The sequence below is a fragment of the Populus euphratica genome, unplaced genomic scaffold, assembly GCF_000495115.2.
Source record: "Populus euphratica unplaced genomic scaffold, PopEup_1.0 scaffold181.1, whole genome shotgun sequence".
NCBI lineage: Eukaryota > Viridiplantae > Streptophyta > Magnoliopsida > Malpighiales > Salicaceae > Populus > Populus euphratica.
In genome coordinates this window covers 676,801-700,114 of record NW_011499958.1, presented here as the reverse complement: position 1 = coordinate 700,114, position 23,314 = coordinate 676,801, and the positions used below count along the sequence as shown (strand labels likewise).

The following is a 23,314-nucleotide window of genomic DNA, read 5'->3' as shown; positions in this document are numbered from 1 at the left end:
TAATAAAAATTCTATCTATAATTTTAAATAAATTAAAACTTGATAGTTTCTTTTCTCCTGATTGTGTTTTCTTCTTCCTTCTTTTTCAAAACAGCAACCCCTCTTTCCTAATTAAGTAGCAAATTCAACCACTCCCAAATCTAGTCACTCAACCTGTCGGTATCGACCAACATCTATCAGTTATGTTAATTTTTTTATCTTGATTTTATTTATTGTCAAACTTCACCTCACAAAATAAACAAATTTATATGTATGATATATATTTTAGGGTTGGTTTTGGACTTAGAGAAATGAATTTTATTTATTACTTGATAAAATTATATTTGATTTGGCAGCCTAATTGTAATTGAAGAAATTATAAGTAATTTAATAAATATCAATTATATTTTATTAATTTTCTTCAACAATGTTTTTTTTTAAACAATACCAACTAGCATATTATATATACAATTTTTTTTTTAGAAAGGATTATAATAAAGTTGATTATTTATTCAATATCAAAATAAAACCTAAAAGTCATGTCCAAGTAATTGAAGATGATAACAATAAAATAATTTAAAAAAATAATATATTTTAAATAAATAAGTTAATTAGTTAATTTATATTGAATAGCTCATTTATCATATCACTGAAATTAATTCAATAGTATTATAAAAAAAATTATGTCACAAACAGTAAAGTTTTTTGAAACATGGTTTGCACTACGTCTCCCAATATCCCTTCGTTCAGACTAGGGTGCCTTTGAGGGTGCTGCTTCTTGTTTTATTCATGTGCCGGCAGAGGTAATTAATTCTGCTTCTTTGCTCTCCATCCTTTCTTGGTTCTTATCAGGTCTACTCTCCGTGAAAAATGTCAGGTTGTTAAGAAAAGGATGCAAACCGGGCAATTTGCTTCAGCCCCTGATGCTGTTCATCTTATTGTCACTAAGGAGGGTTTTCAAGGTCTCTACGCGGTGCGCAACGCTTCAGATCTTAAGATTTTGATTAAGCACTGCAAGATTCAGTTTTGGGCATAAGCTTCATAATTTCTGTGGAGAATATCACAGGCGCATTCATGAGACAAGGTTATGATGGTGTGTAGAGTTAATTCTAACAATAATCATTTTTTTTAAGCCACCTAATCAACCTCTTGTGATTATGCATGTGAAAGTATATTTCATGAACTTAGTTGTTTATTTTAAACTTCCAGGGATATGGATCCTTTTTATCGTGAGACTTGCCATTTGACGCAATTCAGTTTTGCATCCATGAGCAAATGCTAATGGGACATAAGCTAGCGGTAGTATTTATTTTCCTTACTAGAGCTAGAGACCCTCAAAATTCCATAATTTAGTTTTATTTGCATATCTTTTTGATAATTCTGTTCCCTAGGTATTATGGATCTAAATCTTTTCTCTACATCATGTTAAGAGGAAACTAATGAACCTTAAGCACTAATGACTGTTTTGTTTTATTTTTCTTTAGGCAAAGACAGATCTGAAGGATCCTGAGATTGCTATAGATGGTGCTTTTGATGGTAATGAAGCATTTTCTGAAGCTTAAGTTCACTTAACTCTGAATTTCTGGTTTTCGCACTGCTGCTTTAGTACTTAAATAAATTATTTTTGGCCTTGGCTTGTTTTGACTGATGTATTAGCTGTTTAGAGCTGCGGTTGCTGCCGCCTTCTCATCCCTTTCCTTTGAGGATATAATTTTCTTATTTGATGTTCCTTTCTTTCCAAGATTTTATTCGATATTCTATTAAAATGGAAGGGGTAGTAATAAATCCACGCCTCGTCTAAAGACTGAAAATTCAATTTACTAGTGTATCTTAACTCTATTTTACAACGATCGGAAGCTGCCTTGTCTGAACTCTTAAGCAGAAATGATTAAGAATTGAATGTAAATTGCTGCTGCTGCATATAAACCTCGACTTTGTGTGAAAATCTATCATTGAACCTGATTATTTGTTAGTGTTATGTTCCGAACTCGGGTAAGCTTGATTACCCAACAACTCCATGCCACCTAATTATTTTAACACCTTGAGTTACAAGGTTTCAAAATACTAGTATGCGTACATTAGATGTCTTGCAATAAATTAGAAGTAATGATAGGATGAGAATATTTCGAAATTTCGGAAGTAAATTTTAATGAAATAGCAGGTAGCAGCAGATTACATATGTCTTCCTTCTCCACCATTTGCTGCGGGGTGTTGGACCACTGAAAATAGAACGGGCATGAGTTGAGTCCATCGATCAGGGCTATCCTCAAGGCCTAGCCATTTGAAAAAATGATTGAACACGAACAATGTGGATCGTCATCCACATCTTCAAGATGACGTTAAGATCCCTTCTTTTTCTCATCGTTCAAAATTCAAAATCTTCTCTAGTGGAAACATAGTAAGTAACGTCTTAATAAATAATCTGATTCAGTGTTGTTTTGGTTTAGAGATGTTTAAATGTTCAATTTTTTAAAATAAAAACCTCACCTCATAAAAGTAAAAAACAAATGTTTTCTATATTGGTCCTATCAAAAAAACCAAACACCCCTCTATTCCAAAAACCCTCTCTCTCTCCCCCTCTCTCCCTCTCTCTATTTACACACACACACACATATGCATTATTTCGCCCCACTGAAACTACGAGCGTTGTCTTTTGACCAGAGAGTACCATTGAAAGGTCTCCATCGTCCACAGTCGCATCTCCTTCAGTCAGCTCCACTAGTCCGTTGAAAGGTTTCCATCGTCCTTCCATCTGTTCTTTTAAAATGCTTTTAAAATGGTGCTCGAAGCTTCTGGGTCGAGGGGCTTTTTACACGTGTTTCTTTTTCTTGGTCTTCGTATGTAAATGTTTAAATCATAAAAACGTTCAAGAAAATATTATTTCTTACCGATTTAACATGATTAACGAGCACAGATTTGAAATAACTGGTTGCTGGAGAATCGTGTGTTAAATTAAGTTTCAATTTAATTTAAAATGCTTGTATTTATTAGATATAATCATGTTTTGGAGGGTTTTTAAACCAAAATAACCTACCTTAAAAAATGAAGGATTGAACGAAGTACTTAATTGAAATAACAATAAGAAAGATTGAAGTTATATACTCAATTGATATAAATAAAAAAAGTTTAAATATTCATAATATGTCTCGTTAAATATTTAAAAAATCACTTAAGAAATTAGAAAGTATAATTTGTAGACTCGACGTAGTCTAGTTTACATATCAATAAAGTTTTGAGCTAAAGTGTTGAGCTAAATTGTATAGTATTTAAATTAAAAGGATTTTTTTTTTAACAAAATCCTAAGCCTAAATTTTCAAAAAAGCCCACACCATTTTTTTTTAAAGGGTGCCATTTTGCCAAACTTTTAATTTTGCTCTCTTTATTTTTAATTTTTCACAAATAATAAAATATAATTATTTTTTATTAAATCAAGAATCAACCTAATATCAAAGATTTTTTTATTATGATAATCTAATATAAAACAATATGAAACAAATCATCAAGCTCAATCAACGATCAATATAAAAAAAATTATATAAATCTAGAGTGTTTTTACTCACAAGTTATAATTAAACATTTGATATCTTCTGAAGTTTTCTGCAACAAACACCTTAATTTTTGAAATATTTAGGAAATACTTAGCTAACAAAACAGCTTAAAGAAACAATAGTGGTCATAACAACAACAAAACTATCATTAGTAATAGTATCGTGGACAACAATGTTGTCTACAATAACAATGGTGATGATAGGAGTCAGTATTTTTATCTATGATAGTATCTTTAAGATTGTTGATAGAGAAACAATAAAGAACAAAAACAAAATAGAGACAACAAATAGAAAACCTATGGCATGGTACTAATATTGTCTTTAAGGATATTTCCTTTATAAAAAGCTATCACATAGGATTCAACAGGTTCCTCCTTTAAAATTAAGGGAAGTAAAAACAATAAAGCAAAGCAAAGTAAAAAAAGTCCAACCATCTAAAATAAATTATATATTCCTTTTAAAAAAGTGCATGTGTTTATATATAGGCATAGAATTTATATCACCCATGAAGAAATTAAATAGCGAATCAAAATAAAATTAAAGAGTGCAACTAGCCTTTAAAATATAGTTGTTAGAGAAAATAAATAGCTCTTGAAAAAAATATATAGTTGTTAGGAAAATAAATTGAATGAGCTTCAAGAATTTTGATTTCAATTTAAAGGTTAAAAAATAAATTATTATTGGAAACAAAAGGTTCAAAAAATATAGATATTGCTTCACACACAAAAGGAAAATAGAGGTTTTTCTCTTACTCAACTCAATCTTATACGCACGAACATACCACACTTTCTAGTTGATTGCTAGCTCATATCATAATTCACTATATAAACACTAGAAAATATTTTTTTTTCATTATAAGATTGGAAGTCTATTAAATTTAAATACTTCAGCTTAAAATTTAGAAGATATTGCATTTTCAATATAGGGTAAAAATCTTTTGAAATAACTTCTTAAATAATATTAAAGTATATTATTTACAATAATTTCCTGCACATTTCAAATGATTTCTGGAATAAAAATATATTTGTTGGATTTCTATCTATTGTGTGTAATACATTTAGAAGATATTGCATTTTCAATATAGGGTAAAAATCTTTTGAAATAACTTCTTAAATAATATTAAAGTATATTATTTACAATAATTTCCTGCACATTTCAAATGATTTCTGGAATCTAACCTGGTATCTTTTAAACTATAAATCAAATCATAGAAAAAATGAGATTTAGCTTACAGAATTATTGGTGAAATTTTTTAATTTCTATGAACCAAAAATTATTATTGGAAGTTAGGTATCTCACCACTCATATTATATCCCTATAATTTCTTGTTATTTGACTTAGTTTTGCATAATATGTCATGCGTGCTCCTAGTTATTCATAAGTGCTCTAGAGATTTTGCTAGTATCTATAGGAGCGGGCCCACTTCACACTCATATAAGTGATTTCATCAAGTATTCATTACAATTTAAACATTATCCATAATGAATATGGAACTCATCAAGAACTTTTTAGTTCATCCTCCATTTAATTACATACTAGCATTATTCTCGCATTGTAGAAAAGAATTTATTTTATAGTGCTACATGATCACAAATGATTTTGTTATTATCCACATTAATCTAATTCATGGAATCTCCAATCAAATAGGTTAGGTTACTATTATATTGATTTCTCATTAGGTATTAGTCTCATTCCTCTCAGATATTTCTAATACCATCTTTCTATAAGTGGTTTAGTCATAATCATCCAAATTCATTTATAACTTCATATAATCAATTAATTGAAATAATTTCATTTCTTAACAATTCCTTGATAACATTATGTTTTAATTAAATATTTTGATTTTTACTATTAAAATTTTTTTTTAGTAATAACTATCGTTTGGCAATTGCAATGGTTGGATATAGAAAGTTTGTATTAATGTTTTGGTTTTCTAGTTTTACAAGTAGGTGTTTGGATGAGTGGAAAGGGATTAATGGAATTTCTCAAGTTATTTTCTTTATTTGTTAATGATTTTTTTAAGACTTGTTCTTCTAATCTTTATTTCTACTCTAAAGTTTAGATTAGGTCTTTGTGGATAGATATTTGGTATAATTTATTTAAGTTTGTTAAAGCTTATTTAGGATTGCAATTAAATAAGATTAAGTTGGTGGAATACTGGAAGACTTTCTGAAGAGGGACTTTTTGCACCAAATAAAAAGTAATGAACTTCAAGAATAAAAAATTAATACTTAACGATAAAATTTTAGATTGTATATTTTTAAAGAAACTCGTTAAATAAATATTTTAAACTAGTTTTATTTAAGTCTAATTTCAATACTTATTATTTCCTATATGTTTTTTTACAAGTTTATAATTTTTTCAGTATTCATACTAGTTTTTTATAATAATTATATAATTACCATGTTTTTACATGTTAAATATGTTTGTTTTTACTTATCTAATTTTTTTCCTGTGATATTTTTGGACGATGGGAGCGCCCGTTTCCATTGTCGAGGGATATGGAGTGGTTGGCGCCGGCATGGAGCCCTCAAATGAAGAAATTGAAAATTTCAGCCATGAAATATTCAATATACGACATATAAATTCAAATTTAAGAATATAAAATTCTGATTATTTAATTTAATATCATATTGGAAAGCATGGGAAAATAAAATATAGTGCAGGTAAGACGATATAAATATTTGTTTTTTTCCGGTTGGCTGCCAAACCACTGACCATGTTATGTTTGTTGTGTGGTTTTGATATTCTTTTTACTGTAATTTCTTTATCACTGCATCATGCATATTTTTTTTAATTTTTAATAGCAATATTTTTTCTTTGGAAAATACACAATAACTTAAAATGAAAAAAAAATGACATGACTCGTATACTCTTTAAAAAGAAATTAAATACACTTATAGTATTTTAAAAAAAAAACTATAAGAAGTTGAAGAAAAATCTCATGGAAAAAACCAAAAAAAAATAAATTATATCCTCGAGGCCTAGCTATTTGTAAATATAAACTAACACAAATTTTTATCCAAAAACACTTCTAAACAATTTTAATATCATAAACCTTTTTTAAACAATAAGTCAGCATGAAATTCAATTTGAAATTTTTTTAAATATAAAAATCCCAACTTAAATATCTTTTAATTGTGGTTATGAAATGGCGCAAGGTTTTGGTACCTATGAATTTGTAATAACGAAAGGTTTCGTTCCATGATGGTTTTAAACTTAAATATCTTTTTATTTTATTTTTTGTTCTTTTTTGATGAGGGGCGACCAATTGGCCTAGAATATCCATGGCGTTGGCATGTAGCCGTCAAATGCAGAAATTGGTAATTTCAGCGAGTTAAATTCCTGCCCTTGTCCAGGATATTGAAAGGGAAATCTTAGACGATGATAACAAGTATGCCATTGATGACACACACCATGATGTCAATGAGCTCGGAGGGATATTCAATATGTGGTACGCAAATCCAGATTGAGATTTAGATCTGAGAATAATTTAATTTAAAATTATGACGAACGTGGAAAAACAATACCATGATGAGAAGATGAACTTGCTTAAAAACAAAGTAACATTGTGATTCTTTGAAAAATTAGAATCAAGGAAAGAAAAATTCAAAACTCATGTCAAATATAATATTTCTCTCCTAATACAACTAAGAAAAACTAGATTTTTTTATTTCTTAAATCTATATTGGGTTTGGAAAACATATTTTAGAGATATTCTATAGTTTTTCTTTCTATATTTTTCGTTGTTTTTCAAATAAAAAAAAAACTAAAATGATGGATAATATAATTTTATTTTATGTACGAACACCGTAAAACATTAAATTACTTTTTTATTTTATTTTCATAGTCAACTAATTCCATGCATTATTGTGAATCTCGCATCTTAACCTGGAATCTTGCATAGGAGTGGACCCTTCAACCACTACATAAATCTTCACCAGCCAATGGGATAGGCCATTTTGTTTGTTCTCTCTCTTCCCTCCAGCAAGGACTGAACTCTCCTCGATGATGATTTAGGGTCGGAAAAGTATAATCAAATATGGTCAAGACCCAGAGCTTCAAACTTGTGCTGTGTTTGGTTTGTTCTATAATTCTCAATATCTTCTTTCTTTTCAAAGTGGGTGGTGAGTGGAATCTGAGTTGGAGCAAAAGGGCAGCGACCGAAGCTGAGGCTGTGGCAGCAATATCATGCTCGGGACATGGAAGAGCCTACTTGGATGGTTTGGTTCTTGATGGAAATAAAGGACCAGTTTGTGAGTGCAACACTTGCTATGGAGGCCCTGACTGTTCTCAGTTCTTCCCTGATTGTTCTGCAGACGCTAACGGGTACCTAACTCCTCTTGCTCTCTCAGCCACGCACAGTTACATACACCCCAAAATGAAAACTTTTCTTTGTCAATTCTGGGAGTTGGTGCTGAATAGGTTTCAAATATAGACACTTAGTTGTGATAAAACCAGATTTGGGCTTAAACTTCTGATTAAGTACTTTAACTTCATGATTTCGCACATCCTATCTTTATTGTTTCGTTTTTCTTTCTTTCCTACTTTTTTTTTAAAATTTTTCTTTTAGGATTATAGAGAAACCTAGATAATGATGAACTGTAAGGAAATTGTTGTTTCAGTTGTTTGCTTGATTCTTCAAAAGTTTAAGAGAGCAAAGGTCGATAGTTTTAAAGCATCAAGGAAAAGGAAACAAGAAGAAGAAATAGCTCGTGTGTATCGAATCTATTTTCTTCATATACAAATTCTGATGAAAAGAAAAATAGCTGGACCCGTTTGTCAGGTTGATCAATTTTGCCCAACAAACATTTATCACTCAGAATATATTAAGACAAAATAACCGATCATCCCCGCCATGTATGTGAGAAATTTGTTTGGTGATCATCAAGATGATGAAAGAAGGAAATATATATCTGAAAATTTGTAAACATGAAGTTGTAAATATATTAGTGAAGCTGTTTTTTATTCTTGGGATATATTGGGAAAGGGGGTTCTTGAAGATATAAACATTGATGGTATGTTTGAGAGCTGAAATCCCCTGGAGAATTATTATTTTTCAGGCCAAGAGACTCTGTTTCACCTAGAATTTATCAAGAAGATGTTTTCAATGAACCATAATCTGCCAGTTCTCTCTGCAGGCTCCATAGCAACAGAGAAACGAAATTTGAAGGCTTAAAAAAGTTTCCTCTTATAATCGCTGCTTGGTTATGAAACGTTTTGGTGACAATTCTATGCACTTACAGTTAATAAAATTAAATAGTTAGCAGCTAATACACATCAGAAATCTTCCTGAGAAATAATATAATGCCACCGTGAGTACTACTTGATCAAAATATATAACTGACAATCACTAGCATTACTTAGTTTTTTCTTGATCGAAGTAACAATACCATCATTTATATCATCTCTGTTAATGCAGTGGGGATCCTTTATTCTTGGAGCCCTTCTGGATGCAGCATGCAGCCAGCAGTGCACTTCTAGTAGCAGGGTGGCACCGGATGAGCTACTCGTATGCTGATCGGTCTACCATCTCTATAGAGCTCGAGAGACACATCCGCAAACTACATGATATTGTAGGAAATGCAGCCACGGAAGGAAGATATGTTGTATTTGGTGCCGGCTCAACCCAACTACTTAGTGCTGTGGTTTATGCTTTATCTCCAGATAACTCCTCGTCGCCTGCCAGGGTGGTGGCTTCAATCCCTTTTTATCCGGTTTGCACCACTCAGATTCTTGATTTTCGTTAATTTCTTGGTGGACATTCTAGATGCTTCATTGATACCGGTGATGATTCTGATGTTGCTACTAAAACCTTGCAGATTTATGAAAAGCAAACAGACTTTTTTCAATCAGTAGATTTCCATTTTCAAGGGGATACATCCTTTTGGAAGAACAATTCAGACACTGATACAGAAATAATCGAGTTTGTAACTTCACCAAACAATCCTGATGGGCAGCTGAATACGGCTGTCCTCCATGGCCCAAATGTCAAAGAAATCTATGACCATGCGTATTATTGGCCCCATTTTACAGCAATTCCAGCTCCGGCAGATGGTGATGTGATGATATTCACTCTTTCTAAGCTTACTGGTCATGCTGGATCTAGATTCGGGTAACAACAAAGATATTACACTCTTGTGCCCAACAGTATATACGCACCCTGTTATTTTTTAGTTCAGTTTAAACTACTTCTATGGAACGCATCACCCTTTTGTTGTTAAACATTCCCAAGATCATGCTTTCCTCATTTAGTTTGGTAGCTTGTCTCTCTGAAGTTGTTCCTGGAAACATGTGTGAATATCACTTGTCTCTCTGTGAAATATTGTAATGCCATTACTATTGCCAGTTCCTTATGGTAGCAGCGTGTCTGTTATTTGTTTTATACAGGTGGGCAATCATCAAGGACAAGGACATCTACCAGAGAATATTAACCTACCTAACCTTAAATACCATGGGAGTTTCTAGGGATAGTCAGTTGAGAGCTTTAAAACTTCTAAAAGTAGTTCTTGCAACGGGAGGGAGGGAGATATTTGAATTTGGACACGAGACAATGAGGAAACGCTGGGAAAATTTGAACAAGGTCATTTCAACGTCTAAACGCTTCTCTCTGCAAAAAATCACGCCCAAGTACTGCACCTACTTCCGGCAAATCAGGGGAGCTTCACCAGGTAACTCTCAGCCGAATAAACGAGATGTTTTTGAGTATAGGGTATTCACGCTCTATTTTGAATGTGTTTGGAAATACGGTTCAGGTCATACTATTAAAAATTTTGATTTTTTTATTTAAAATCAATATTGTTTTAATGTTTTTAGATTGATTTTATGTATTAATATAAAAACAACTTTTTAAAAATAAAAAATTATTATATTAATATATTTTTAAATTAAAAAATATTTTAAATAGCAACAGTTACCTCCATGTACATCACATCTTGTTAACCAATTCAAATACATTATGCATTGCAGCTTACGGGTGGTTGAAGTGTGAGAAGCAAGAAGATCAACACTGTTATGCAGTCCTGCAAGCTGCCAATATCACTGGCCGTGAAGGCAGTATTTTCTTCGCAGAAGATCGCTATGTGCGCCTCAGCCTCATCAAAAGCCAAGATGATTTCGATTTACTGCTCGACAAATTAAACAGGTTAGTCGCAAGAGAAGAAGGTCCTAGAACCATGTGAAGGATGTGGCCCACATCATAGCTACGACGGTCATGTTTATTGACCTTGTGTATAACTGTGCACGCTCATCAATTACTGGTTGTGCCTCTATTTTTTTATGATTTATTGATAGTCATTGAGGTAATTTCTGTTTACCTGTTTTGACTTTTGTGTATCGTTAGCTAGAAAGGAGACGTCATGTCTATTGACGCGTCCTATTCATGAAAGTCTACGTAGGTGGCTTGAATTCGCATGCCACAGGTTGGCTGCTTCTGGTAATGCTGAGACTGCAGAACACTGCTTCGTGTATTTGTAATAATGTCGATTTGCCATATGTTTCTGTTGTTGTTTAGGAGAATTGATGCTTGACGTATCTTTATAACTCGCTGGGTCCTGTTTGGGGAGGTTTGTCTACTTGCATTTTCTGTTTCTAGGCCCCCTAGTGAATTCTGCATCATCAATATTATATGTTTGACAGGAGATTTGCAGATAATGAATCTACATTTATCTTTTTGATGTTAAGGTACACATGAACTGAAAGCCGCACTTGCTTTCACAGCTACAATCATTAATACTTCGTAGATTCCCCTTGGTTGTGACCTCTGGATCCAGAATAAGTCCAGATCCATGGGGCTGCTTCTTCCAGAGAAATATGTGTGGTCTTTGGTTTGTATCCAGGCGCACTGGCCATACAGACACAGTTGTCCCGTTGATATCAGAGTTCCAAGCAGGAACAGAACAGTACTCTTAAACTATCCAGTAAATCAAACATATAATATTTCAAGATCATATTGAATTTTGAACCAACAAATGTTAATATATTCAACTAATATAACTAATAACTAAATCAAAGGTTATATGTAAAATTGTTGGGATTATGCGATGAAGATTGCCTGGTTTAGAATAAGATTTAAGATTCATGAGATTAATTCGATTAAGTTTTTACTTTTGGATGGAGTAATGTTCTGGTTGATATTTGGCTCGGCATTGTTGTCTTGCCACGCAAGGAACGGATTCACTTCTAACATTACAATATTCATTAATTTTTCTTACTGGCAAGTTTTGAAAATTTCAACTATTTGATCACTTTGAACTTTTAAGAGATTTGATGTCTTACCCAAATAGCTAGGAGTTTGATCCTGATCTTAACATATCAACATATGACATACCTTCATATCTCTCTCCGGGGGCAAGGAGCCGATGGTAATCAGCAAACCCTCTGCCAGCTTTAACCTGTCAATTGAAGTTAAACTGCTAAGGCATATGTTACATGGGAAGCATCAAGTCAAAGCACCGAGTTTCAAAGCAATGGAGGAACATTTCCTTAAAGGACTCGCCCGCTGGTTTGGTTACTAAATTGAAAGTGACTACATATTTCAAGTAAAAAAACTTTTAAAAACCCTCATATGCATGACTGCATGTGATTTCAACATGAAAATCATTTATGACGATTCGTATTATAGATGTTACAAAAAGTGGAATAAAACTGATACATGAATACATGATAAACAAATTAATTGCAACACTGCGGCCTACCTTCACAAGGCTGCAATGTTTAGTAAACTCATTTTGCTGTACTCCCATAGAGTAGGAAGCTGCTCAGGTACATGGCAAGACATATTAAGCAATTGGAAGACTGTAGGATAGAAAGAATGAAGGAAAGGGGTGATTTACTGACAATTAACGCAAATACAGTCTGGAAAAAAAAATCTGAACTCGCTTGCATCAGGCCATTTGTTGTCACTAATCTCCAAAATCAATTCGAAACACCCAGCATGTATATAATTCCAATCTTGCATTCCACCATATATTGGGTACCTACAGCAAGTTTTGGTTAAAAATGTCGCTGAGAAACACATAAAGGAAAGACAACAGAAGAAAAGCAAAAATTAAATACGTGCAAATTTTGACAGCCTTGAATGTTTACAACAGTGCACTTCTTGTGCATGAGAAATAGTTCTGAGTTTGCCATAACAAGATGCTCCATTTGTTATTCCTCCAAAGAATTCCTCACTCAGAGAATTTTATGGTGAGAACGACTGACTATATATACTTGCCATGAACCGGAACGTATCATCATCAGGGCATGCATAGTAATTTCTCCAGAAATTGGGTTCACATAACAAGATAAAGCTATGTGTGCAAGAGAACAGAAAGGAAATCCTAAGCAGGGCATAAAAAATTAGGCAACTTAATTACAGCATCCTCGGTGTTAGTAAGAGCATTTAGGGGGACAAAATCACAAAAGATAAAACAAGAAATCCACTTAGTGAAATCACTTGTGGCATCTTTTAAGGAATTATATACTGGTAGAAACTAAACTACATTCACCAAGCCTGATATATAGCCACAAGAAAACTATTGAAAGGAAAGATTTGTTTAGGAACCACATCATGGTGATGCTGCCAAAGATACAAATATCATTTTTTAAGATGGAAACCTGAACTATATAATAAGAAATGTGAATCAATATACCCATCTAAGAGATCGATGATCAATGGCCAAATTAAAAAAAAAAAAGTTGGGCAACAATGCTGAAATAAGCAGATTGGGTTTGAATCAGCATGGCATAGTCTAACAATTTCCAAAGGGATAACATGGAAACATTTACAGAGGAATTAAAGGATTTATAACAAAACATGAAGAGGTACAGCAATCTGTTCAATAACCATAATTGCATGTTGTCCTCGGTGCCATCCCATGGGTAATTTGCAACTAGTAATCCCTGAGAATAACAAGAGACATGACTAACAAGTATGATTAATCAAGAAAAAGCCCACATCCCCGTGTTTATCAACTGGCTTAGTAGCACTCACGAAACCCATGAAAAAATTCATTTATTTAAAATCAGCTGAAATTAGCTGGACGAGTCAACCCTTAAAAAGTTGAGTTGAAAATATGGAGATGGAAAGAAGCAGGGAGAGACAAGTTCTTAGTTTCGGGATGAACAGATAAGAATGAATGAAGAAAAGCAGGTTTTCCATTTCTGATCAAGAAGAATGTCACTCGCAATGTTCAAAGATTTTGATAGCCACTTTCTGCACATATTGATATAAGAATCAGCAGACATTCATGTACCCATATGATTACTTCATCCCCTTTAGCAGATGTTCATGTATCCATATGATCTTCATCCCTCTTCTTGTGGATTGAAAATTTTATTTTGATTGAATCACAACATGTAGTGTACACTGTCATGTCGAGAATACCAGGTAAATAAGTGTCTATCATCTTAGCTTAGAGAAAGCAAGGAAATTATTTTTTCAAAAAAGCAGTGTATGTATACAACTTTCACCAAGTTCATAGCATAGAGGAAAAGAAGATGAAGAATTACCCCATGCAAACTGGCAGATGCTGCAAATTGTATCTCTCTCAGCCAATTCATAACTGCTCATTTCAGGTTGACGTGCATTTATCTCATTATTGAGTGAAAAGAACTGGCATGTCATGTCGGTAATACTTTTATCATAATACAGTCACAACCAAGTCTAGAAAGGAATTGTAAACCACAGATTCAACTAGTGCATTAAATAAAGCAACACGGTGGAACATCTCATTGCACAGTAATGGCAGTTTTATAATTTTAACTGAATTTAGGCCAAACAATTTGAACGCAAGTTCTAAACACTAGTTGATAAGATCATTTCACTCACAGAAAAAATAATCAAGTTCCAACATATGTTTTGTATAGGAGTATTATTTGAATTTCAATCTCGGCCTGAAAGGTCCAGATCCAATAATTGGACAAAATACTACCAAAACCACAATTATATTGTTAATCAGACAGCTAAATTATTTACCAATGCAATGAATCTCAACCTGTTTACTATTTTCTTTCTATCTCCTCCTGGTCTATCTCTTAAAAGAACAGGAATCCAAACATAGCACTTCCATGTAAAATATATTGCAAAAGTTACTCCAACTAGAATTTGTTTCGTCATGGTAAAATGATTCAAAGATTCTACAGGTTTTTTTTCAGTTAGGTCTGCAACTTGTGACATAGGATATAAAAAATGCAGAACTGTTTCATTTTATACATTTTGGTATTCATCATCGTCAAAGTAGTCTAATTAATTTTGAATTTAGGTTATATCTGAATTTGACAAAAAAAATAACAAAAGCAGCAACAAAAATGAGCACCTGGTCAGGAAAATCTCGATTGAGGTCAATATTGTTAGCATTACCATGCCTCCTTGAAAAATATCCATCTGGATTCATGGATGGAAGAATATGAAGGTGAATATTTTCAACAATCAATCTGGCGTGTAAGATAACATAAGACTTCAAAATGAACCAGACCTTGCTGTGAAACATATTTTGTAGCACTTCAAGTTTATTCACAGGCAACAAAGCAACGGGAAAATTTCTGTATTAATCAGGATTATTTCACTAGAAAAATTGATTGCAAGTATGATATTACCCGTGAGAGCTTCTGGATATCAAACAACAACGAAAGTTTTCTTTTATTTTCATTTTTCTTAAAAGTTTTGTAAATATTCAAAAAATGTGACTAGCAACAGTCACACACGGCAACTCTATTCTTAATTAGCCTTTCTTAATGGCAGTAAATTTGGCTTGATTTGGAAAAAATAGATGGATTACTGTTGGAGAAGACGCATAGAGTTTGTCAATGATTCGTAAGTGCAAAGGAGATAGTGAAGAAGTAAATGGAAACTATGATGGTTCTACTACAACAAATACAAATATTTGGAAAAAAACATAATGAAACTAGATAGGGAAATTTAAGAAAACATTACTAAAAAACAAAAAAAAAAATCAAGATGCTACTACTAGATGGAAAAAAAAATAAGAACATGAAAGTAATTTGCAGCAGAAAGTTCAAAATCCTTAGATGAAGACACGCAATGAAAGGAGAACAGAAATACCAACGAATCCTTCGCATAGTTGTCGCATATCCAATCGGCGAGACGTAACAGAAGCTCACGACCTACAGGTTTATCCCCATGGACGTTTCCAATGAACAGAAAGATTGAAAAGAAAACAAGAAAAAAAAACCGGTCACCTAGTCGATCGCAGCAAATATTGTAAGTTACACATGCATAAATGGCTGCAAACAGGTAAGCTCACTCACCTCGAATGCAGGTTCAGGCTCTTCCTCCCCAGGCTTGTTCGAGATCTCAATAACCCACTAAGAAAGCTATGTATCCTTTAGCTCTATCATCGCTGTTCCAACAATTTTTTCCACATTTTAATTAAAAAAACTACACATATTTAAAAAAAACAATTATAATTATAAAATAAGCTTAAAAGGGAAAAAGAAAAGAGAAACTGAGATAGTAAAGTACCTTAACTTAAGACTGTTTATCCTGAAATAACTCCCTCCTAACAGAACCCGAATAACTAATTCCACTACCATTTCTTGAACCTGCAGAAAAAAATTACAACTATTCTGCGGATCATCACTAAAAACCTAAATCAAAACAGAAAACAACGATCATCAATCGTAGAGCAGATATTTTAGAGAGGGGGTAGTGACCTGAAGGCAGAGAAGAATGGAGAGGGCCGCGAGCGAAGGAAGATGAGAAAGAGAAAAAGGGAAGCGTAGAGGAAGAATTTCATTAGTGCAAACAAAGTGCCAGTTAGGCCCAACCATCTGATGTTTGAAGTTTGCAGCTGGATTTTTAGTTTCTTCTAGTTAGAGGAGACGTTTGGTTTTATATATATATATATATAGGGCACTGATGACCGTGAATTGGATCGATTTCTCGTTTTTGTTTTTTTTGGTTTTGAACGTTGGACGAGGGAGGGAGGGAAGGTGCGATTTGCGCGTGGGAGGCGCAAGTCACGTGAGCGTGGGGGTGGGAGGGAGTTCAGGACGCCTCTGGGTGGATCTGGGCTTTTGGATGGAATGGACCTCGAAATATTTTACAAGCATAGGCTCCCTCCTAACGAAACTTATATGATTATTATTTTTTTAAATAAGAGTATAATAACATGAGTCGGCATATTGTCATTTTTTACGGGAAATGTTACTCTGTTAGGTGTTGCATATCTTGACTGTTTATATAAATAATTCAAAATATTAATTTGATAAATATAATTTTAATCTAAAATTAAATTAACTTGAAATTATATCAGGAGAAAAGCTTTTTCCACATCTTTGGATACATGACTACGGACCAAAGAGATCACATACTCCAAGTAGTTTGCATCACATGGCAATGTTAGAGGGCCATTGCTATGCAGTCCAAATTCTTCTTCTGCCAATCTGAATAGCTGTCCGATAATTTTGTTTTTCAGATATGCTAAAGGAAGCACAAACCGTTTCCCGTCAGCACTATACACAACGAAGTGGCCCTTCTCGGCCATCGATGGTCGGCTGCTGCACACCACCGCATCTCCGTAACCGGAATTCCTTGGAAATGACATTCCTTTCCTCCTTGTAGCAGGAAGTTTTTGCCATTTTCTTGCAATTTTTATTAGCTTCTTGGGAGTGATCATGCTGTCGACCTGTGTGCCAGAGATGAAATGTTTGAGATAGTGACTGTGACAGTGAAAGTAATACTGAAGACAATGAGGTGCAAGTTGTTCACGGATGAGAGCGATAGAGAAGGGGGAGGTTGTATATATTCTCACCAAGGCAGAGACAGTGCCTTAAACGTGGCTTTCATTTTGCAGGAATGCATGGAGAGCAAAACCGTGTGATGGAAGGATAAGATGCTTAGGTCGCTGTCATATATTAAAAGTTTATAATCTGTTGAGCCAGCGTTCTTTTTTTGCCCAATTTTGTGAGCAATTTTACGAACCACAGTAACTACGTGGTTATGGTACCAGAATCAATATATAAGGTGTGAAGATAAGACACCAAAGTTTTTCGGCTGCCGAACGAGATTGAAGTGGGAAGCAGATGGTCCATTGAGGAGCAAATGGAAAATTGCTGCTGGATTTTGAATTTCCCTGCCCTTACAGATAAAATAAAATGCAAAGTTTCAGGAATCAGTATGTAAGCATCCAGCTACGCCTATATACTGCTGGATTTTGTAGAGTTGACCTGTGAACTTAAAGTCTTAGGAATCATAGAAAACATGTAGATAATTAACCATGGTTACGAGACTCGGTCTGGCCTGGCCCTGTTTGTTAACATGGTGACTCATTGACTCATGACCACGTCCGGTTTTTTACCAAAACGAAGCTGTTTAAAGTTTTTTCAGGGAAAAGAAAAAAGACAAAGGTTACGCTAACCCGGGCTAGTCCCTGACTCATGACCCGAACCTTGGCCGGGTCAGCCCGAGTAGGATCTTATATACATGCAATTAACTCGGAGCAACTGCGACTTAATGGAGTTGGTGGAATAGGATGGCCATGACAGGATTACATGATACATCAATGATATTTGCATTAAGAAGAGAATCCGAAGACCGTTTGAGCTGAGAAGCTTTTTCCTTGGTTTACACACGGATTATATGCAGTAATTCGCATAGTTAAATGAGTTTTGGTTTAGGAAAAAAAAAAGATTGGATTACATCAAGAATCTTTACTGTACATCACAATTGTGTCAGCTTTTCCTGGTTTAAATCATGTAATACTGCCGGACCCAATAATTTTAGACCGGCGAGAAACTGCCACATTCGTGGTGTATATATCGAGTTCAGGTTTTGCGTAGATCATGCATGCTAAAACAGTCCGCTTTCTATGACCTTTATTTGGAAAGTGATTGCTATCTCGTACAGGTGCCTCTGGAAGCAATTTTCTACGCGATATTAATTTGTTAGATGAGCCAAGTCACTGGTCTTGATAAGCACATCTGCCTCAGATTTGCTTTCAACCAGCATCAAAAAATGAGTATCTGAAGGTCTCTATGATGAAAATTGCCGGTGTCTAAATTAGTGTCTGGGAAAAAAGAAAACGAATTAGTGCTTGAGCAGGTATATCTGCTGATTGATATGGTCAATGAATGTTGTTATTCTACTTAATTTCGATATATTTGGGATCCTTAATGTTTAGAGCTAATTCATAAGTTCCGTTTCCCTTTGAAGAAAAAAATCAAAAAAGTTGATCGCTGGGTATAACTTTACACTTGTGTAGATCATTACATGATCAGTATAATCTGTTTCAGAAGCTGCAGATAACTACTTGTTGGCTTCTAGTCTACGAGTCACCAAGAATATTACTTAACATTAATATGGTACTTTCCGCCATGAGAAAGAATACATCAATAATCGAAAAACAATTTTCAGTTCCAGATGAGTATTTAAGGAATCCAATATCCACACTCAGCACTAACATGGAATTACAGGGTTGGTGGTTCTTCATATGGGAGAGAATATGACAAGGCACAGCATGGGGCAATTGACATAAGCCAAGGTTTCTCCAGATCTTTATCCACGCCTCTCTGGATTAACATGATTATGTATTCCATGAAATACGCTTCACATGGTAATGTGATTGGTCCGTTACTTGGCAGCCCAAACTCGTTCTTAGATAATTCTAATAGCGCTCTGAGAATCCAACTGTTAAGAAATACTAAGGGAATTACGAAGCGATTTTGATCGACTGTGTAGACAACAAAATGACCCTTGTCAGCAAGCACAGATGATCTTTCATCATTCCAAGTTGTCCTTGGTAGCGAATTGTTCTTCTTGTTGATAGAAGCTAACTTCTGCAACTTCTTTCCCAACTTGGTGAGCATTCTGGAACTATTCATGTGGGAATACTTTCAGGCAGAAGACTTGAAGTAATGTATAAGAAAGTGGAGCTGTAAGGTTCGCTGAGAGGAATGCAAACTGAGGTGGTATTTCCTGTTTTATAAAGGCCTACGAGGATTGGAATTCCCGCTGTTGTTGATTGCTTTTTTACAAGGAATAGACTATTGGTGTGGCAAGTTTTGGAGAAGGTCGACTTGTTCTATGCAGCCGTCAGATGTCCTTCAGCACGGTGTCCGAGCACGGTCAAGAGCAGGGCTGAGTAATTTCCAGAAGGAACATAGGACGCAGGAGGAGGACGATCTACCATGTTTGAATTATAATAATAAAAATAATATTTATCTGTTTCAAAAGTTGAACAGGAAGCTTGTATTTTGTCTTCCATTACTAGCTTCCACCTTGTCAGTATGCTGCTCGTCGTGTTTTAACTCCTATTATGGAAGAAAGTCGGCATTCCTCAATGAGATTGAAAGCAGTAACTTAAGATCCAAATAAGGTAGCACAAAAGCCTCCTACACAACCCATTGACGATCAAGACCGATTCTAGCTACGTATCCCACTGCAAATCGATACCCATCAGGCCGCCATAACTCATAATTAGCTAGGAATTATTTTTTTAAGGCGTTGGTACAGGGTGAGATTAAAGATAATGGAAGCGAAAGTCAGACGATGATGCCGCCGTCCAGGCCTATCAAAACCAGTGCTTGGTCTAGCAGTGGAAGGCGCTTGTCTCCTTCCACTGCACTGGGTTCGAGCCCTAGCGTGCATGTTTGTCATTCTTGGCGCTTGTCTCCTTCCACTGCACTGGGTTTGAGCCCTAGCGTGCATGTTTGTTATTCTTGTGGTACCTTACATGTCTACTGGGTTTGCAAGGTATTCAGTGGGATGTGAGGATTAGTCATGATGCGTACAAGCTGGTCCAGACACCTCACATAAATCAAAAAAAAAATAATAGATTGTGAACCAACTATCTGATATTTGATGTTGCAAATGGTAAGAGTTTAGGATTAAAAATTTTATTTTTTATATAATTTTAGATTTAAATTTTATGATTATTAATATAATAACTACTATAAATTTATATGATTATTAATTTTAAAACTCATAATATTAATAAAGATACATACAAGTTCATTTAAATACTTATATTAATCAAATAAAAAGATAATGGTAGGTTATCAGCTCAAGACAAGATTCTAATCCATGGACCTACCTATAATGGACCCACCATGATTGGCGTTTCACGTGTGACCAGGTCACCAACTTGGGTGTTATTAATATTATTATTTGCATTCCAGTGCTTGGCCTAGCGGTGGAATGGGCTTATCTCCTTCCACTGCACCTGGGTTCGAGCCCTGACGTGCATGTCTATCACCCCCGCGGTGCCTTACATGTCTACTGGGTTTGCAGGGTATTCAGTGGGCCGTGAGGATTAGTCGTGATGCAAGCAAGGTGGCCCGGGAACCCCAAGTAAATAAAAAAAAATATTATTATTTTTATTATAATTTATTTTAAAAATATTGTTATTTGTCTCTTTAATATTATTATTTTTATTATAATTAATAGATTTTAAAAAATTATTGTTAATATTGACCATAAAAATTATCAATGTTATTGTTATTATTAACATTAATAAATTTAAAAAAAATATTATTATTATTATTTAAAAAAATTATAATTTTATAAGGCATTAGCCTTGGGTCTGGATGCAGAGACTTGGGTCCGTCGTCAGGACATAAGGTTCTAAGGTCTTAGGTTTCTAAATATTATTATTTGTATTATAAATATTGTTATTTTTATTATAATTAAAAGAATAAATGTAAAAAATATTATTAATATTGAAAAACAACCATAGATGTAATTTGAAAAATAAAAATAAAAATAAAAGTTCTTGTCATTGTTATTATTATCATTAAAAACTTATATATATATATATATATATTATTACAATCGAAGAAAAACTATAATTTCTGAACGCACTGGCCCTGGATCCAAAAGGCATTGGACCCTAATGTAAAATCTATTACCATTTGATCATGATATTGAACCCAATTCTCTTATGTACTAAGTCAAAACTAAGGAAAATGGGTCCTATGTGAGGATTTAATTTCCATGAGTCCTACGTCATGATCCAATTTTTTTGGGTCTTGTTTTAGGACTCGTTACTATTGGATTCGATGTCAGAATCCAATTTTTTTAAGTCCTGCATCAAGACCTAAGGTTCTATGTCTTATATTTCTAAAAATTATTATTTATATTATAAATATTGTTATTTTTTATTGTAATTAAAATTATTAATAAAAAATATTATTATTTGGGTTGTAAATATTATTATTTTTTATTGTAATTAAAATTATCAATAAAAAATATTATTATTTGGGTTGTAAATAGTATTATTTTTATTATAATTAAAAGTATTAATATAAAAAATATTATTATTTTTGTTATTGATATTATTATTTTTATTATAATTAATATTATTAATAAAATAATTAATAGATTTGGAAAAAATTATTATAAATATTGAAAAAAATCATAGATTTTTTTTAAGGATAAAATTAAAAATTATTATTGATGTTATTTTATCATTAATAAATTTTTAAAATATACTATTATTACTATTGAAGAAAAATCATAATTTTTTAAGACATTAGCCTTGGGTCCAAATACGGATTGGATCCTAAAGCGAGATTCATTAACCTTGATTCAGGACGCAAATGCATTACCAATAAATTTGAACCCTGGGGGGGTCTGCAGACCCAGGGTTGATAGTATGCACCCAGCATGTGGGTCTAGCCCTAGCATCATGGTATAGTAACCCTAACACCAGGTGTCTATAAACAGAGACACAACCCCCACCCTTTGTTGTTTATGGAACTCTCTATAGTAAGGCATGACAACCCCAACGCTAGTTATCTACAACTTGATGTCTGTAGTCTCATTATGCTCCACTAAAATTTGCACTAACCTTTTTTTTTCAAATCATCTCTTCAATATCAAATGTATCCCGATGAAAAAAAGGTAACATCATCTTTTTTTTGTAATTTTTGCAACTTTTTATGGTAAAAACAGTCATGTCATTACACTTCTCCAATACAGGATTTTTGCTAACACTATTCTAAATCACAATACAATCAATTTTAATGAACAAAACTTTTCTCATATAATTTAATTTTATGTATAATAGTTTACACTAGCTATTTTTTCTCAAATTACCATTTTAATACTAAATAGTCAATACATCTCAATGAAAAGACAACCCCATCATTTCCTGTAATTTTTTGTTGTAATAATAACTCTATTATTATATTTTTTTTTAATACAAGATTTTTGCTAATACTATTTCAATTTATAATGCACTGAATATTGAAGCATAAGACTTTCCCCAAATTTTTAGCTTTACGAATAATAATAATTACAAAAGAAAATCGCCATTCCTCAATGAGATTGAAAGCAGCAACGCAAGATCCAAATAAGGTAGCACAAAACCCATTGACGATCAAGACCGATTCTAGCTACTTATCCCACTGCAAATCGAAACCCATCAGGCCGCCATCACCCAGAATTAGCAAGGAATTATTTTCTTAAGGCGTCTGCTCTTGGTACGGGGGCTGATTATAAAGTCTGACGATGATCCCGCCGTCCAGGCCTGTCAAAATGATAGATTATTGGCTCAGGACAAGATCCTAGTCAATGGATCTACCTATAGTGGACCCACCATGATCGGAGTTGGACGCGTGTACGGTTAATAAACGAACACCGGGTCACCAACTCGGGGATTAAGGCCTTGATTGCGTACTGGGAACAACGGAACTATCATGCTTGATTGCGTTGGTGAATATAGAACTGCCATAAAGAGGTGCCGACAGAGCCCACCTTGCCTCTTTTTCGATGTTTAATTGTGAGTGCGTAACCGACTTTCATCTCACCTTGTAAACTTTTTTTGCCATTGTTTTTGTCGTTC

General features: G+C 33.7%; 1 protein-coding gene and 1 long non-coding RNA gene across 8 annotated transcripts; one reads left to right on the top strand and one right to left on the bottom strand.

Annotated features, from left to right (window-relative positions):
- Nucleotides 1–7,440: 7,440 nt before the first annotated feature.
- LOC105138506 (tryptophan aminotransferase-related protein 4-like) lies at nucleotides 7,441–11,042 on the top strand. The gene is made up of 5 exons (XM_011044598.1): nucleotides 7,441–7,856; nucleotides 8,950–9,244; nucleotides 9,350–9,642; nucleotides 9,918–10,198; nucleotides 10,497–11,042. The coding sequence occupies exons 1-5, from the start codon at nucleotides 7,570–7,572 to the stop codon at nucleotides 10,706–10,708; spliced, it is 1,368 nt and encodes a 455-aa protein (XP_011042900.1). The 5' UTR covers nucleotides 7,441–7,569; the 3' UTR covers nucleotides 10,709–11,042.
- On the bottom strand, nucleotides 9,253–16,370 carry LOC105138507 (uncharacterized). 7 transcript variants are annotated; one of them, XR_844785.1, is made up of 9 exons: nucleotides 16,185–16,370; nucleotides 15,994–16,073; nucleotides 15,780–15,871; nucleotides 15,574–15,635; nucleotides 14,828–14,895; nucleotides 14,022–14,124; nucleotides 12,224–13,412; nucleotides 11,805–11,920; nucleotides 9,253–9,342 (listed from the first exon to the last, which is right to left on the bottom strand). It is a non-coding gene; the product is annotated as an uncharacterized LOC105138507 (long non-coding RNA). The 7 variants fall into 7 exon arrangements; XR_844787.1 differs by lacking the exon at nucleotides 9,253–9,342 and having other exon boundaries at nucleotides 11,154–11,920; nucleotides 12,224–12,505; nucleotides 12,662–13,412; XR_844784.1 differs by lacking the exon at nucleotides 9,253–9,342 and having other exon boundaries at nucleotides 11,154–11,920.
- Between the last annotated feature and the right edge of the window lie 6,944 nt (nucleotides 16,371–23,314).